Genomic DNA, 17,958 nt, shown 5'->3' on the forward strand with positions numbered 1-17,958 from the left:
GGATATGTTGCCACAAAACAAATCTGAATAAATTTGAGATGACAGAAATCATATCAGTAGTATGAGAAGAAAAATCAATAAGAAAAAAAATGAAAAAGCACAAACACATGCAGCCTAAAGAATATGCCACTGAACAACCAACAGGACACTGAAGAAATCAAAAGGAAATAAAAATCTGGAGACAAATTAAAATGAAACACAATCCAAACATGATACAATAATCTAAAGTCTATGGAACACAGCAAAAGCAGTTCTAAGAGGAAAGTTTACAGTCATACAAGCCTACTTCAGGAAATAAGAAAAATCTCAAAGCAATCTAACCTTATACCCAAAGGAACCAGAAAAATTAAAATAAACAAAACCTAAAGTTAGTAGAAGGAAAGAAATAATTAATATCAGAGCAAAAATAAATAAAGACTAAAAACCAGAAAGATCAATGAAAGAGCTAGTTCTTTGAAAAGATACACAAAATTAATAACTATTTAGCCAGACTCATAAGACAGGGCCCAAATAAACAACTGAGAAATTACAGGTGAAACCACAAAAATACAAAAGATCCTTAGAGATTACTGTGAACAAGTATACATCAAAAAAATGGGCAATTTAAAATAGATGTATTCCAAGCAATATACAATCTCCAAAGACAATCAGGAAGACACATAAAATATGAAGACTGGTTACCAGTAATGAAACTGAACCAATAATTGTGAAAATTACCGACAAAAAAAAATCCAAGACCAATAGGTGATATTCTATCAAACATTTAAAGAGTTAATACCAACTCACACTATGCCAAAAAACTGAAGACAAAGGAACACTTTGGAATGCATTCTGTAAGATCAGCATCACCCTACCAAAAGAGGCAAAAACACCACCCCAAAAATAAAATTACAGGCCAGTACCAATGATGAAAACAGGTGCAAAAACTCTCAAAATATTAGTAAACTGAAATCAACAATGCACCAAAAGAATCATATACCATATCAAGTAGACTTTATCCTAGAGACATATGATTAAAGATGATTTAATACTCCACAAACCAATCAATGAGATATACCACTTTAACACACTGAAGAATAAAAATGATATGATCATATCAATAGATGCACAAAAAGCTATTGATAAAATTCAATATCCATTTATGATAAAAAAAATCTCTCTAGAAAGTGAGCACAATATATATATTGTGAACCTACCTCAATATAATAAGGCCATATATGACAAGCCCACAGTTATCATACTCAATGGTGAAAAGCTGAGAGCATTTCTTCTAAAATCAGGAACAAGACAATGATGTCCACTCTTGCCACTTTTATCCAACATAGTTTTGGAAGTTCTACCCACAGCAAACAGAGAAGAAAAATAAATAAAAGGAATCTAAATTGGAAAAGAAGAAGTAAAACTGTCAATGTTTGCAGAGGACATGACCATATATAGAAAATCCTTATAATGCTACCCAAAACTATCAGAATTAATTTAATACATAAACTCAGTAAAGATCTAGAATAAAAATGTAATATTCAGAAACATGCTGTGTTTCTATACACTAATAACAAACTATCAGAAAGAGAAATTGATCACATTTACAATTTCATCCAAAAGAATAAAATACCTTGGAATAAATACAACCAAAGAGGCAAAAAAACTTGTACTTTGAAAGCTATAAGACATGGATGAAAGAAACTAAAGACAACAAAAGCAAATGGAAAGAATACTATGCTTATGGGTTGGAAGAATTAATAAGGTTAAAATGATCATAAATCCTAAAGGTAATCTATAGATTCAGTGCAATCCCTATCAAAATACCCATGATACTTTTCACAGAACTAGAACAAATAATTCTAAGATTTGTCTGAAAACATCCCAAATAGCCAAAACAATCTTAAGAAAGGAGAACAAAGAGGGAGGTATCATGTTCCCTGACTTTAACTTATATTACAAAGGTACAGTAATCAAAATAGTATTAGTACAAAAAAGAAAAATACATGGGTCAATATAACTAAATAGAGAGTACAGAAATAAATCAAAACATAAATGGTCAATTATTCTCCAACAAAGAAGGCAATGGGGAGTAGACAGTCTCTTCAATAAATGATGCTGGGAAAAGTGGACAGCTACATGCAAAAGAATCCAACTCTATTGCTTTCTAATATCATGCACAAAAATAAACTCAAAATGGATTAAAGACTTAATATAATACCTGAAACCATAAAATTCCTAGAGGAAAGCATAGACAGTACGATCAAAGCAATATTTATTGGATTTCTCTCCTCAGGGAACAGCAACGAAAGCAAAAATTAACACATGGGACTACATGAAACTAAGAAGCTTTTGCACAGTGAAAACTATCAACAACTAGGAAGGCAGCCTACCAAGTGAAAGAAAGTATTTCCAAATGAACCATCCAATAAGGAGTTTCCATCCAAAATAAGCAAAAACCTCATACAACTGAACATCAAAAATAAAAATGGCCAGAGTACTTGTATAGACATTGCTCCAAAGAAGACATACAGATGGCCAACAGGCATATGAAAAGGTAGTCAGCATCACTAATAACCAGGGAAATGCAAATCAAAATCAGAATAAGATCTACATCATACCTGTCAGAATGGCTATTTTCAAGAAGTTAACAAATAAAAAATATTGGTGAAGATGTAAAGAAAAACCCTTGTGCACTGTTTGCAGGACTGTAAACTAGTACAACCACTATGGAAAACAGTATGCAGGTGCCTCAAAAAATTAAAAATACAACTACCCTATGATTCACCAATTCCACTTTCTTCATACCTGAAGAAAACAAAAACAGTAACTGGAAAAATATGTGCACCTCTACATTTATTGAAGCACTGCTTACAATAGCCAACATATAAAAGCAACCTGTGTCCATTGATAGATAAAAGGATAAAGAATATGTGGTATATAAACAATGAAATATGAATAGGCATAAAAAAGAATGAAATCTTACCATTTTCAACAACACAGATATACCTAGAGGATATCATGCTAAGTGAAATAAGTCAGAGACTACAAATACTACATGATTTCATATGTGAAATCAAAGATAACAAAACAAACAAAATAAAGTGAAAACAGAATCAACAAACACAGAGAACAAACGGGCAATTGACACAGGTGAGCACGGTGGAAAGGGGGAGAATTAGGTGAATAGTTAAGTGATACAAACCTATAATTATGAAAAGAATAAAGTCATGGGGATGTAATACACAACATAAAGACAGTGATACTATAGTGATTCTGTGTGGGGATACATGGCTAAAGGACTCATATAGTGATCATCTGACCATTTCATAAAGCATGCAAATGCCAAATCATTAAACAGTGCTCTTAAAACAAAATATTGTACATCAACTGTATTTTTTTAAAGGGTTTAAAGACAGAAAAATGAATTTAACGGCTGCTAGTGTGGCATTAGTAAACTACTTTTTTTTGTCTGAAATACTAAAATTATTCTATGTATTTTTATAACTAAGTATCCACTCTATTTTCTTATATTTCTGAATCAAAAGGCATTTACTAAACACTTATTTGTTCACTATAAACAGTGATGAGGCAAATGTGAAAATCCTTTGAAGAAATGCAGAACAGTAAAAGCAATTTACTTTCGTCAAAATAAGAAAGTGCTAAAAGCTCTTATAAACTGCACGGAGGCAAACTTAGCCAATATATGCAAATATGAATGCAAAAGGAGGAGGCTGAGCATAAAATTGTACTTGTATGTAATGTACACATGTATGTACACAACATGGTAACAATAATAAAAAACAAAAATGAAGAGTAATTTAAAACAAAACAATAGCATTTTCTTCTACTACAATGCTTAATTTCATAACAATAAAATGTTAATAAGAAAAGAAAATGTGCGACTTCCCTAGTGGCACAGTGGTAAGAATCTGCCTGTCAATGCAGAGGACAAGGGTTTGATCCCTGGTGCGGGATGATTCCACATGTTATGCAGCAACTAAGCTCATGTGCCACAACTACTGAGCCTACGCTTTAAAGCCTGCGAGCTGCACCCACTGAGCCTGTGTGCCGCGACTACCGAAGCCTGCGTACCTAGAGCCTGTGCTTTGCAACCAGAGAAGCCATCACAATGAGATGCCCGTCACTGCAATGAGAGCAGCCCCTTCTCACCACAACCAGAGAAAGCCCTCGTGAAGCAAGGAAGACTGAGTGCAGCCAAAAATAAGTAAATATAAAAAAAGAAAATGTGGAAAGAAAAGCCCAAATCTGTATACATTTTATGAATGTCCATAACCATAACATTTCATACCTGTAAACATGGCGTGAAAGTAAGGACTACAGGCAGCCAGCACCACTCTATGAGCAGAAATTTCCATGTCTTCGGCCACAATCGTGACATCACACAGCAAATTCTGACTGTTTACGAGAGAGAAAAAATTTAAATGATAACAACAATAAATGTACTGAACATCCTATGCAAAACCTTTACAGTGAAGCCCCAATTTTCTGAAGACTTAACTAAAAACTGCCATCCTTAAAAATGAGTTCCCAAACATGAAGCACAAATAAAACAGCCATGACATAGGCCAACATGCCTCTGCCCTCACTCAGAATTTTGTTTGTGTTATCTCAACCTAATGAAAGTTACTGGCAGCAAATTATCAATGGAGTAGGAAGGGGAAGTTGTTTATATTAAGAACTGCATCAGCAGAAGTGGCAGATGGTGGTATGACACTAAGATAAGACAAAATAAAACACACATAGAAAACTAAATCGGGTCAAAGTACCAAAACTATACTGACACAGGAAATGCCCTGGGTCATGAAGCAAAGTTAGAGTTATATTCAACTACTTGCTACATCAAATTTGAGCATTTGAAGTTTAACTTAATCAGAACATTTTCCAGTGCAAAACATCTCATTCTTCAAAGTCAGAAAATATTATCACACATAAAATTAAAAAGAATTTTGTTACCTCAAAAGTTATTCAGTACATATAATTACACTTCCAGTTCTAAAATATCCATTTTAATGGATATGCATTTTAATGCATTCAAAAACATGCAGTAAACACTTTTCACAAGCTATATAAGCTGCTAGATGAAACGCTCCAGCTAAATAAGAATGTCACTGAGTATCTTTTTGGGGTAAAACTTTGCTGGCACTAATTTCAGAAAAAAGAAGAGGACTCCACCAACCTTACTGGCAATCATGTCATTAATGACTGAAACAAGGTGTGATGAGCCCAAAGTCCTTTCTGCACCTCAAATATCCTGACACTGAATTCATGAGTATAGTGTACCTAAGTGACACTGGGCCTCCTGCTAAACTATCCCCATTCCCCACAAGGGTGCCTACCAGCTTCTGCAATTTCTAATAGCTTACAAGAAACATTTTCACAGGAGCTTAACCCAGTCTTTGAGTATTCCATTTCCCACACCACGTTCAAACTTCTTTCTGTGCTGTGTTGTGTGCGCCCAGTCGATTCAGTCATTTTCAACTCTTTGCAACCCTATGGACTGTAGCCCACCAGGCTCCTCTGACCATGGGATTATCTCAGCAAGAATAGTGGAGTGGGTTGCCATTTCCTCCTCCAGGGGATCTTTCCAATCCAGGGATCTAACCTGTGTCTCCTACGGTTCCTGAATTGGCAGGTGGATTCTTTACCACTGAGCCACCTGGGAAGCCCTATTTCTGTGGAGTTCACACCAAAACTTCTGAAGATCCTACTGGTACTCACATTCCCTCCAAGTCTAGAAGAAACTATAAGAAAAGGGGCCAACCCAGCCGCAGTGAGGACAACATCTCAGAGATAAGCTCACTGTGCCCTGTAAGCTGAAGCATGGGTTATGATGAGACATAACGTGTTAGGCTCCAGATGTGGCACATCACTCTCTGAAATTCCTCCAGATCAATGTGGAAAACTGACAAAGTCCACAGTACACTCTGAGCAGTTGAAACCACTCTACAATTCTATGAATTCCATGGGTTCTCAAGTAAGCAGGAGGAAGTCAGTGGTTTTTCGGGAAGATGTTATGCAGGAGCTCCATCCACATGTATAATTTCACTTAGACCCTATCAATATCTTACGCTGCTGCTGCTGCTGCTGCTAAGTCATGTCCAACTCTTAGCGACCCCATGGACTACAGCCTACCAGGCTCCTCTGTCCATGGGATTTTCCAGGCAAGAGCACTGGAGTGGGCTGCCATTGCCTTCTCTAATCAATATCTTATGAGGTCCATGTTATTGTAATTTCTACCCTTAAAATGTATAGCTGGGGAAACCAAGGTAAAGATGAATAAGCAGTCTAAAGTCACCACTAGTGGCAATGCCAGGATTCAAATCTAAGGAGTCTGGTTTACAAAACCATCTAAAGCTATGTGATTTTAAGACCTGTTAAAGCTTGAATAAAACAGGGAATAGAAAGTATAAACAACAGCCATTTTTTATTAGAAATACTGTACACCAGATACGATGCAGAATTCTATGTATAGTTTACAAAAGGCCCAGTTTTAGTGGGTTTTTAGCACTACCACTACAGAAGTAGTTAGAAAAGTCAAATTCAACAAAGCACTGAAAGATCTTCTCTGACCTTAAGGAGACTGGCAGAAAGGTCTAACAATGCAAGGATTACAGAACAAAGTAGAAACTGCCAGAGGGAAGACGCTATGAGAACAGGAGAGCATCTAAATCAGACTCAGGATCAGAAAAGGCACCCTGCAGCTACTGTACTTAGCTGAGTTCTAATCACAGAGAAGTGTTACCTGGATTGAGAGGAGCAAGAGAATCTCACAGAGAGAAGAGCAGATGCTACTGGACGGAGACCTTAAGTAGCAAAGTACTACAGGGAGTGTGGCACAAAAAGAGCATGTGATAAGAGGGATGCTGGGGTGAGCAGAGCCATCCAGCTTTCCCACCATAACCATCTCCACACATCTCAAACGTGAGTCAACTGCATCTTTCTGTCTCTTTTCCTTTTGTCAATAATCCTTCCTAGTGCTCTAGTTTCAAGATGGAACTTAAATGGAAATACACTGAACACCTCAAAATCACGTAATTACATTCAGCTTCAATTATAATTACTCATTGATCCAAACCTTTTATCACATAATTATCTTGGCCTTACTGGCTATTGGTAAGATAATTAATATAAGTTAGTTGCTCAGTTGTGTCCAACTTTTCAACCCAATGGAGTATAGCCCACCAGGCTCCCCTGTCCATGGAATTCTTCAGAAAAAATACTGGAGTGGATAGCCATTCCCTTTTCCAGGGGATCTTCCTGACCCAGGGATCAAACTGAGTCTCCTGCATGGCAGGCAGATACATTACCATCAGAGCCACCAAGGTAAAATAGTAGCTTATTAGCTGATGTTAATTAACTAATAAGATAAAACAAAGGCAAACCAGTATGAAGTCACACCCTGGGATAGGTCACATGGAGTGTCATGCCACATTATAGATCAAAGACATGCTTAGTTTTAGTATTCAATTCCAGCAATAACATATTTTTAAAACACTACTTGCAGACAAGAGATTTGACCAATCTTCCTATCCTTCAGCCAGTTTGTGTCTACTGAATGTGGCCTTTATCTTTTCAAGTGTGCATGCTCACAAGAAGTTGAATGACTTTGGATGAGGAAAAGAGAGCTACAAATAAAATCCAGCAATAAAAATAACAGAAATTTGTTTTAGCCATCCATACCCAAAGTTTACATGGTGAGTTTATATTTCTACTATGAGAAATGCTGGACTGGAAGAAACACAAGCTGGAATCATGATTGCCGGGAGAAATATCAATAACCTCAGATATGCAGATGACACCACCCTTATGGCAGAAAGTGAAGAGGAACTCAAAAGCCTCTTGATGAAAGTGAAAGTGGAGAGTGAAAAAGTTGGCTTAAAGCTCAACATTCAGAAAACGAAGATCATGGCATCCAGTCCCATCACTTCATGGGAAATAGATGGGGAAACAGTGGAAACAGTGTCAGACTTTATTTTGGGGGGCTCCAAAATCACTGCAGATGGTGACTGCAGCCATGAAATTAAACGATGCTTACTCCTTGGAAGGAAAGTTATGACCAACCTAGATAGCATATTGAAAAGCAGAGACATTACTTTGCCAACAAAGGTCCGTCTAGTCAAGGCTATGGTTTTTCCTGTGGTCATGTATGGATGTGAGAGTTGGACTGTGAAGAAGGCTGAACGCCGAAGAATTGATGCTTTTGAACTGTGGTGTTGGAGAAGACTCTTGAGAGTCCCTTGGATTGCAAGGAGATCCAACCAGTCCATTCTGAAGGAGATCAGCCCTGGGATTTCTTTGGAAGGAATGATGCTAAAGCTGAAACTCCAGTACTTTGGCCACCTCATGCGAAGAGTTGACTCATTGGAAAAGACTCTGATGCTGGGAGGGATTGGGTACAAGAGGAGAAGGGGACGACAGAGGATGAGATGGCTGGATGGCATCACTGACTCGATGGACATGAGTCTGGGCGAACTCCGGGAGTTGGTGATGGACAGGAAGGCCTGGCGTGCTGCGATTCATGGGGTCACAAAGAGTCGGACACGACTGAGCAACTGATCTGATCTGATCTGATCTGATGTGAAATCTAATGAGGCAATTGACTAAAAAAATTAAAGTCTTTCAGAATGAAGGTATAAATAAAGTTGCTAATTAATAAAATCTGCACTTATTCACTCATTCATCAAATACCTAAAGTGCATACAGGGCACCAAGGACAATGTCAGTTAATTAACTAGTAAGATAACAACAAAGGCAAACCAGTACGAAGTCACACCTTGGGATAGGTCACATGGAGTGTCATGCCACATTATAGATCAAAGACATCCTTAGTTTTAATATTCAGTTCCAGCAATAACATATTTACCACGTTTACCACAATAAATAAGACAATGCCCATGATAGTAAGGAATCTACCCTGGAGGCTGGGAAAGAGACAAGCTAACAGACACTTACAAAATGAAATGACAGCTATTAGGGCAAGTGTGGGAGGTTGGAGTACACAGCACACAAGCCAAGCCCTAACATACAGGAAAGCTTCGGAAAGAGAATAACTTCTAAGGACTCATGTCTGGAGAAGAACAGGGATTACACAGGCCTCATATAAAACTCAAATGACACAGAAAAAAGATAGCCACTCATCTCCCAAGTGAAACATTGTAACAAATGGTCCTTCTCAGGAAAAACACTCCTTTGAAAATAAATCATACCCAAATATATCAACACACTCTTGGGTTTTCAGGTATCAAAGGAGTGAATTCCTAAGACTGGAAAACCCTATTGTTTCTATATATACAAAAGCCTTCCCTACATTGGGAAGGCATTCCAAGACCTCCAGTGGATCCCTAAAACCGCAGATAGCACTGAAACCTGTATGTACTGTTATTTCCCATACATATATACCCATGATAAAGTTTAACTGATAAATTAAGCATAGTAAGAGATTAACAACAGTGATAATAAAACAGAACAATAACTATACTGTAATAACAGTTATGTGAACATACTCTCGCTCTCTCAAAATACCTCACTATACAAATTTAATGTGTTTTCCATCTTAACTGAGCAGTTATCATGCCCTGTGGCTATAACTTTCACAGTTTGAGGTGTGACAGCAAAATTAGCACAAATTTCTTTTTCGTTTTTCACAATTTCACAAATGGAAGGTTTATTCTTACCACAGATCTTAGCAACCTCAGCGTATGATGTTTTTTCTTAAGAATATTTACACTTTTCACTTAAAGGAAGTACTTTACAGCTTATCTTTGGCATTTCTGAATTGCCAGCATCACTTCTCCTGCACTTGGGGCCATTATGAAGTAAAATAAGGGTCACTTGAACATAAGCACTGCAACAATCAACCTAACAACCAAGAGAGCTGCTGAGTGACGAATGGCTGAGACACATTGGGCAGAGGGGTGAGTCCCATCTCAAGCTGGAGCAGGCAGGACAATACCATCACACTACCAGAACACTGCTCAACTTAAAACTTATGAATTTTATTTCTGGAATCTTCTATTTAATATTTTCAGACTGTAGTTGACCACGGTAACCAAAACCTTGGATAAGAGTGGACTAATGTATATCTTCTTAAAGTTAGAATGTGCCATTAGGCTCTGAGGTATCTAAAATACTTGATAGTCTCAGGAAACAAGAATTTATTTTCTACTGGAGGTGGGGGTGGTGGAGAGATTACATAGCATCTGTCCGCCTTTCTTCCTCAGGTGCACAGGATGAGGCAGACTCAGAGCTGGTTAAGCTGCTTCATCAAATGCTGGCTGCTTAGCACAAGAGGAGGTGAGACAGAAAAACAAGCTGTTTTAATTAAATCAGTCATATTTAACCAAACCTCCTATAACTGATAATGTCGTTCAACAGACAAGCGAGATGTAACCTAGCTAAAATGTCAATAATCTTGAAGAGCAACACAACTCCATAACAAGTGGTAGCACCATCAACTCTTTCTCCTTAAAACAATGATGGTTAGAATGGGAATTTCTGTAGCAATGAAGCACAAGGAAAACCTAGCTGCTGGTTCACCACCACATTCAGAGTCCTGAAAAACAGCAGAGATTGTACCTGCTGAGATTTCAAAGCAAAGTAAGAAAGGGTGATGGCCGACTATGGTCAATGATTTAGAAAGTGCCTTAAACAAGAACAGGATCCCAGAATAGAGAATTTCACATAGAAACATGTCACAAGAAGATGTGGCAAGAAGCACATTACTGAGTATTTGTAGAGAAGGGAAGGTAAAGAATCCAGATTTAAGGACTTCTAAGAATACTTGGTCACAGTTAAGAGAGAGAAAAAAAAAAAAAAACCCACCAATAATTGGAAATAAAGTGGAAGAAGATATGAGCAACAGGGAAAAGATAATAAGGATGAAGCAAAGTGGAAACATGAGGATTTTACAGAGAGGAAACAGTAATGGTAGAAGTGAGTTCTGAACACGTGTGATGAAAAAACTACGTGCAGAAAAAGGAAAATATGTACAAGGAAAACATCTTCATTAAAAATTATTTTAAAAATCTGATGAAATAAAATATGAGCTAGATATCCTTGCTGTTACTGTTGATGCTGTTCAGTCACTAAGCTGTACCCAACTCTTTGCAACCTCATAGACGGTAGCACACCAGGCTCCTCTGTCCTCCATTATCTCTGGGAGTTTGCTCAAATTCCTGTTCACTGAGTCAGTGATACTATCTAACCTTCTCATTCTCTGCTGCCCCTTTCCTTTTGCCTTCAACATTTCCCAGCATCAGGGTCTTTTCCAATCTGAGTACACCTCATTGGAAAATGAGGAGTGAAGAGCAATTAGTAATAGCTCCAGAAAATATGAAGCAGCTGGCCAAAGCAGAAATAACACTCAGCTGTGGATGGGCCTAGTGGTGAAAGGAAAGTTGATGCTATAAAGAACAATACTGTATAAGAACCTGGAATGTTAGGTCCATGAATCAAGGTCCATAAATTGGACATGGTCAAACAGGAAATGGCAAGAGTGAACATTGACATCTTAGAAACCAGTGAACTGAAATGGATTGGAAAAAGCAAATTTAATTCAGATGACCATTGTATCTACTACTGGGAGCAAGAAATGGAGCAGCCCTTGTAGTCAAAAGGAGAGTATGAAATGCAGTACTTGAGTGCGATCTCAAAAATGACAGAATTATCTTGGTTCATTTCCAAGGCAATCATTCAGCATCACAGTAATCCAAGTCTGTGTCCCAACCACTGATGCTGAAGAAGCTGAAGCTGACTGGTTCTATGAAGATCTACAATGTCTTCTAGAACTCACACCAAAAAATATGTGCTTTTCATCTTAGGGGATTGGTATACAAAAGTAGGAAGTCAAGAGATAACCAGAACAGGCAAGTTTGACCTCAGAGTACAAAATGAAGCAAAGCAAAAGGTAACACAGTTTTGTTAAGAGAACATGCTGGTCATAGCAAATACCTTCTTCCAACAACTCAAGAGATGACTACACATGGACATCACCAGATGGTTAATACTGAAATCAGATTGACTCTACTCTTTGCAACTTAAGATGGAGAACCTCTATACAGTCTGCAAAAAGAAGACCTGGGGCTGACTGTGGATCAGATCGTGAGCTCCTTATTGCAAAATTCAGATTTAAGTTGAAGAAAGTTGGGAAAACCACTTGGGTATTCAAATATGACCTAAATCAAATCCCTTATGATTGTACAGTAGAGTTAATGAATAGATTCAAAGGATTAGATCTTCTAGACAGAGTGCCTGAAGAACTGTGGACAGAGGTTCATAATATTGTACAGGAGCAGTGTCCAAAACCATCCCAAAGAAAAAGAAATGCAGGAAGGCAGAGTGGTTGTTTAAGAAGTCTTTACAGATAGCTGAGAAAAAAAAGTGAAAGTCAAGGAGAAAGGGAAGGATATTCCTAACTGAATGCAGAGTTCTAGAGAATAGCAAGGAGAAATAAAAAGACCTTCTTAGCGAATAATGCAAAGAAATAGAGGAAAACAATATGGAAGACGAGAGATCTCAAGAAAATTGGAAATATCAAGGGAACATTCATATAAGAATGGGCACAATAAATGATAGAAACAGTAAGGGAACTATCAACCAGAAGAGAATAAGAAGTGGTGACGAATACACAGAACTATACAAAAAATGTCTTAATGACATGGGTAACCACTATGGTGTGGTCACTCACCTAGAACTGGACATCCTGAAGTATGAAGTCAAGTGGGCCTTAGGAAGCATTACTATAAAGCTAGTGGAGGTGACAGAATTCCAGCTGAGCTATTTAAAATCCCAAGAGTTGACACTGTTAAAGTGCTGTACTCAGTATATCAGCAGATTTGGAAAGCTCAGCAGTGGCCTCAGGAATGGAAAAGTTCAGTTTTCATTTCAATCACAAAGAAGGACAATGGCAAAGAATGTCCCAACTACTGTATAACTGTGCTCATTTCACATGCTAGCAAGGTTCTGCTCAAAATCCTTCAAGCTAAACTTCAACAGTACTTGAAATGAGAAATTCCAGATGAACAAGCTGGGTTTAGAAAAGGCAGAGGAACTAGAGATTAAATTGCCAACATTTGTTGAATCATGGAGAAATCAAGGGAATTCCAGAAAAACATCTGCTTCTGCTTTATTGGCTATGCCAAAGCCTTTGACTGTGGATCACAACAAACTGTGTGACATTCTTAAAGAGATGGGAGTACCAGACCAACTTACCTGTCTCCCGAGAAACCTGTATGTAGACAAAAAATAACAGTTGGAACTGGACATGGAACAACTGACTGATTTAAAATTGGGAAAGGAGTATGAGAAGACTGTATATTGTCACTCTGCTTATTTAACTTATATGCAGAATGCATTACATGAAATCCCAGACTGGAAGAAGCATAAGCTGGAATCAATATTGCCAGGAGAAATATCAACAATCTCAGATAGGCAGATGATACCACTCTAAAGGCAGAAAGTGAAGCGAAACTTAAGAACCTCTTGATGAAGGACAAAAAGGAGAGTGAAAAAGCTGGCTTGAAGCTCAGCATTCAAAAAACTAAGATCATGGTATCTGGGTCCATCATTTCATGGCATTTCCTTCCTCCTCATACCACACACCTTCTGACTTGGGGTGGCTCATCTTCTACTGTCATATATTTTTGTCTTTTCATACTGTTCATGGGGTTCTCCTGGCAAGAATACTAGAGTGTTTTGCTACTACCTCCTCCAGTGGACCACGATTTGTCAGAACTCTTCACTATGACCCGTTTACCTGCACAGCATGACTCATAGCTTCACTGAGTTACCTAAGCCCCTTCACCACAACAAAATTGTGTTCCATGAAGAGGTGATCAGTTCAGTCGCTCAGTCATGTCCGACTCTTTGTGACCCCATGAATCACAGCACGCCAGGCCTCCCTGTCCATCACCAACTCCCGGAGTTCACTCAAACTCACATCCATCGAGTCGGTGATGCCATCCAGCCATCTCATCCTCTGTCGTCCCCTTCTCCTCCTGCCCCCAATCCCTCCCAGCATCAGAGTCTTTTCCAATGAGTCAACTCTTCGCATGAGGTGGCCAAAGTACTGGAGTTTCAGCTTTAGCATCATTCCTTCCAAAGAACACCCAGGGCTGATCTCCTTTAGAATGGACTGGTTGGATCTTCTTGCAAGTCCAAGGGATTCTCAAGAGTCTTCTCCAACACCACAGTTCAAAAGCATCAATTCTTCAGCACTCAGCTTTCTTCACAGTCCAACTCTCACATCCATACATGACCACTGGAAAAACCATAGACTTGACTAGATGGACCTCTGTTGGCAAAGTAATGTCTCTGCTTTTTAATATGCTATCTAGGTTTGTCATAACTTTTCTTCCAAGGAGTAAGCATCTTTTAATTTCATGGCTGCAGTCACCATCTGTAGTGATTTTGGAGCCCCAAAAAATAGTCTGACACTGTTTCCACTGTTTCCCCATCTATTTCCCATGAACTGATGGAACCAGATGCCATGATCTTCGTTTTCTGAATGTTGAGCTTTAAGCCAACTTTTTCACGCTCCTCTTTCACTAAGGGGTGATACTCTTAGCTATAATTCAAATGAGAAACATCAAGGTAAGATCTTCCAGTTTTCTGACTTTTAGGAGGGGAATCTGAAGGCAAACTCTGAAGCGTGCTAGTGGGAAATCAGCAATGCCACAAAAGAGAAGACAAAAACAGAAGCAAGTTCACTCACTACCATCCATTCTTCACATCTTTGAAATGTTTAATGATTCTATCCATGGTCAACAAATACCACCTAATAGGAAATCTATCACAAGTGCTTAAGATACACTGTAGAAGATTATAAGCTAACTTGAGACTGTTAGCTTCAAAATGTCTCTTAAATTTTCTTAAATAAATGAGTTTGCTTGAGTTAGGGCTCTTCCCAACTACTCTATCCTTCAAGGAATGTTTTATATTCTACTTTAGTACAACAAGAAAACAAAAGAAGCTGATAATGTTTTACTATAGAAACATATGTATATACACACACATATAAGTTAGGAATAAAAAAAAAATTCACACCCTGTGCAATTTCCTAAAACCTTTTAAAAAACAGTAATATGCAATATAAAGCTATGAAGTGAAAAAAAGCCAGCCTCATTTCAGTTTATTGTTTAATTCACTTGCGACCTAAGAAACAAAGTACAAATAACCAAAGAAGAGCCAAAACTCAGTGTTTTCATAGATGCAAAACAGATACAATCTTAGTAGTGATCTGTGTCCAGAATGTCTAAAGTCCTAAGGGAAAACTACAATAAGCAATCCCTTAAGAGAGACCTCAGGCTCTCATGTTTATCCTATCTTCTAGAATGTAAAACTATTATAACTGAACAATTAAATATTTACAAGTTATGTGTGATAGACAGGCAAACATTCAAACTTCTTCAATGATTTACTAAAAAGTTTCAACTCCTAAATATAACTTAAGGATCAATATTTGTTGCTGTTATTTAGTCACCAAGTCATGTCCAACTCTTTCGAGACCCCAAGGACTATAGCTCACCTGGCTCTTCTCTCCATGAGATTTCCCAGGCAAGAATACTGTAGTATATTACAATTTCCTCCTCCAATGGATCTTCTTGATTCAAGGATTAAAGCCACATCTCCTGCTTAGCAGGTGGATTCTTTACCACTGAGCCACCACAGAGGCCCAAGGATCTATATTAGCTTCCTTCTCAACAAATAATAGGTTGGCTCCCACTAATACTCTTTGAAACTTTTAAAATTCAAGTCCAGTCTTATCCCATATCCTAGAAGACAGTCGGGAGAAGGCAATGGCAGCCCACTCCAGTACTCTTGCCTGGAAAATCCCACGGGTGGAGGAGCCTTGTAGGCTGTAGTCTATGGGGTCACTAAGAGTCAGACATGGCTGAGTGGCTTCATTTTCATTTTTCACTTTCATGCACTGGAGAAGGAAATGGCAACCCACTCCACTGTTCTTGCCTGGAGAATCCCAGAGACGGGGGAGCCTGGTGGGCTGCTGTCTATGGGGTTGCACAGAGTCAGACACGACTGAAGTGACTTAGCAGCAGCAGCAACAGCAGCAGCAGAAGACAGTCATTTTTGCTTTCTTTATTTTAAATGCAAAACGTTAAATCCGAGAGTTCTCTTCTGGTTACCTCAAAAAGCTCACAGTGTAATGTCCTCAAGAAAAGGTGTACTGGGGATACAGCCTGTTTCTCTGTCTACTTTGTAGGCCCAATACACTCTGTTGCATATGTTAAGCACTCTGTAAAGGTTACTGCTTTGCTTTTGAAAATGTTAGCATGTTAGTGCTTTGAAAAATTCCTCCCTTTGCCAAGCCACGTCTAGGAAATATACAGAGCTGACTTCCCCACCAGAGATGTGTTTTTGTACCAGACTCGCTCCGGTACTATTGCCTGCAAAATCCCATGGACGGAGGAGCCTGGTGGGCTGCAGTCCATGGGGTCACTAAGAGTCAGACACGACTGAGCAACTTCACTTTCACTTTTCACTTTCATGTATTGGAGAAGGAAATGGCAACCCACTCCAGTGTTCTTGCCTGGAGAATCCCAGGGACGGGGGAGCCTGGTGGGCTGCCGTCTATGGGGTCGCACAGAGTCGGACACAACTGAAGCGACTTAGCAGCAGCATCTTTCACTACACTGAAAGGCTGTTCCTCTGACATCACTAGCTTTACAATGCTACATCCTTTCTCAGAAACCTTCACTGATTCCCACTGCCCTGGGAATTAAGTCCCAATAAATCATCATTTAAGCCTGCCATAATTTTGACCTTTTCAACAGACTCCCCAACATGAACTATTTTGATGCACGTTACCAAACAAGATACATTTGGCCCGTCCCTAGTTTGTGCAATTATCTAGACCAGGAACTGCCTTTCCTCTCCAGTACTTTTTATGAATCCTACTGCACCTCTATCAGGCCCAGCCAAAATCACTTCTGTGAATTTCTCTTGTGAGAACCCTCTTCAGAACCCACATTTTGCACACAATCTTCCACCACCTAATTCTCTTCTCTACATCTCCTGCACAAAGGGCATGGGCAATGTCAGACACTGGCTCTGCTGGCTCCCACACAGCCTTCCAGACATGCTAGCTGACTTCAAAGGAGAACTACACATCTATAAGTACTTACTGAATACACTGTTTAGAAGTGACCTCAGGGTTTTTAAACAAAATAATTTTGAGTTATTCAAGCTCATACTGAGATAGGACATAGAGCTATATCTGGGCCTCTGAAGTAAAAAATGAAAAACTAGTTTAAAGAAAAGGTAACACTTCACTTTTATAAGCTTAAATTATAATTCTTAACTTAAATTAAAATTCTATAACTTACTCCTGGTCCTCCTATTTCCACAACCATACCTTATGCCAAGTATAATTGGAAGAATAGTGAGGTGACTTTTACTTCTAAAACTTCACTTTCATCAGTCAAATGTTCATAAAAACACCCCAGTGTACAGCTGATATTCTACCTATTAGAAGTGACAGCCCAAAAGCAGAATGGTGAGAACAAGAAGCTCTCCCTTCCCAGAAGTCAGGAAACTACTCTCAGCTACCCATTTCTGGCAGCAGGAAGTTGATGCAAGAATAGGAAATAACTAAAGATTTTCAGCTGTACAAGCAATAGACCTCTTTAGAGTTTTTTAAAGAATTACATAAAATTGGCAATAAGGGGTAAAAGAAAAGGGAATGACAGTTTTAAAAAAAAAATTTCTAATGAGCCCCAAAGAGAGTTCATTTTTTAAAACACTAGTGGTCAGTGATTTCATTTAAACAATCCTTATTGTGGACCTGGCAGTGAAGATTCAGCTATTCAAAGCTTATCTTTCTTTCTGAAAACCAGTACCAACTATTAGCCTGCTTATATGCTAGCTACTGAAATGGTACAACACAAAGAACAAAAGCATACTGTCCACAGCCACACAATTCACGGCCAAAATGGGACAAAC

General features: G+C 38.5%; 1 protein-coding gene across 5 annotated transcripts in view; it reads right to left on the reverse strand.

The window, feature by feature from the left end:
* Nucleotides 1-17,958, reverse strand: part of KLHL2 (kelch like family member 2) — a 164,368-nt gene that overhangs the window by 117,159 nt on the left and 29,251 nt on the right. For 4 of the 5 annotated variants that reach the window (XM_006073200.3, XM_025268233.2, XM_025268236.2 and 1 more), the window contains one exon: nt 4,292-4,398. In XM_006073200.3, coding sequence (XP_006073262.1) covers nt 4,292-4,398 — 107 coding nt within the window. Of the gene's footprint in view, nt 1-4,291; nt 4,399-12,460; nt 12,466-17,958 lie in introns of those variants that run through there. The other variant, XM_044930590.1, reaches the window with a different exon arrangement.

This window comes from Bubalus bubalis, chromosome 17 (assembly GCF_019923935.1).
Source record: "Bubalus bubalis isolate 160015118507 breed Murrah chromosome 17, NDDB_SH_1, whole genome shotgun sequence".
NCBI classification, from domain to species: domain Eukaryota; kingdom Metazoa; phylum Chordata; class Mammalia; order Artiodactyla; family Bovidae; genus Bubalus; species Bubalus bubalis.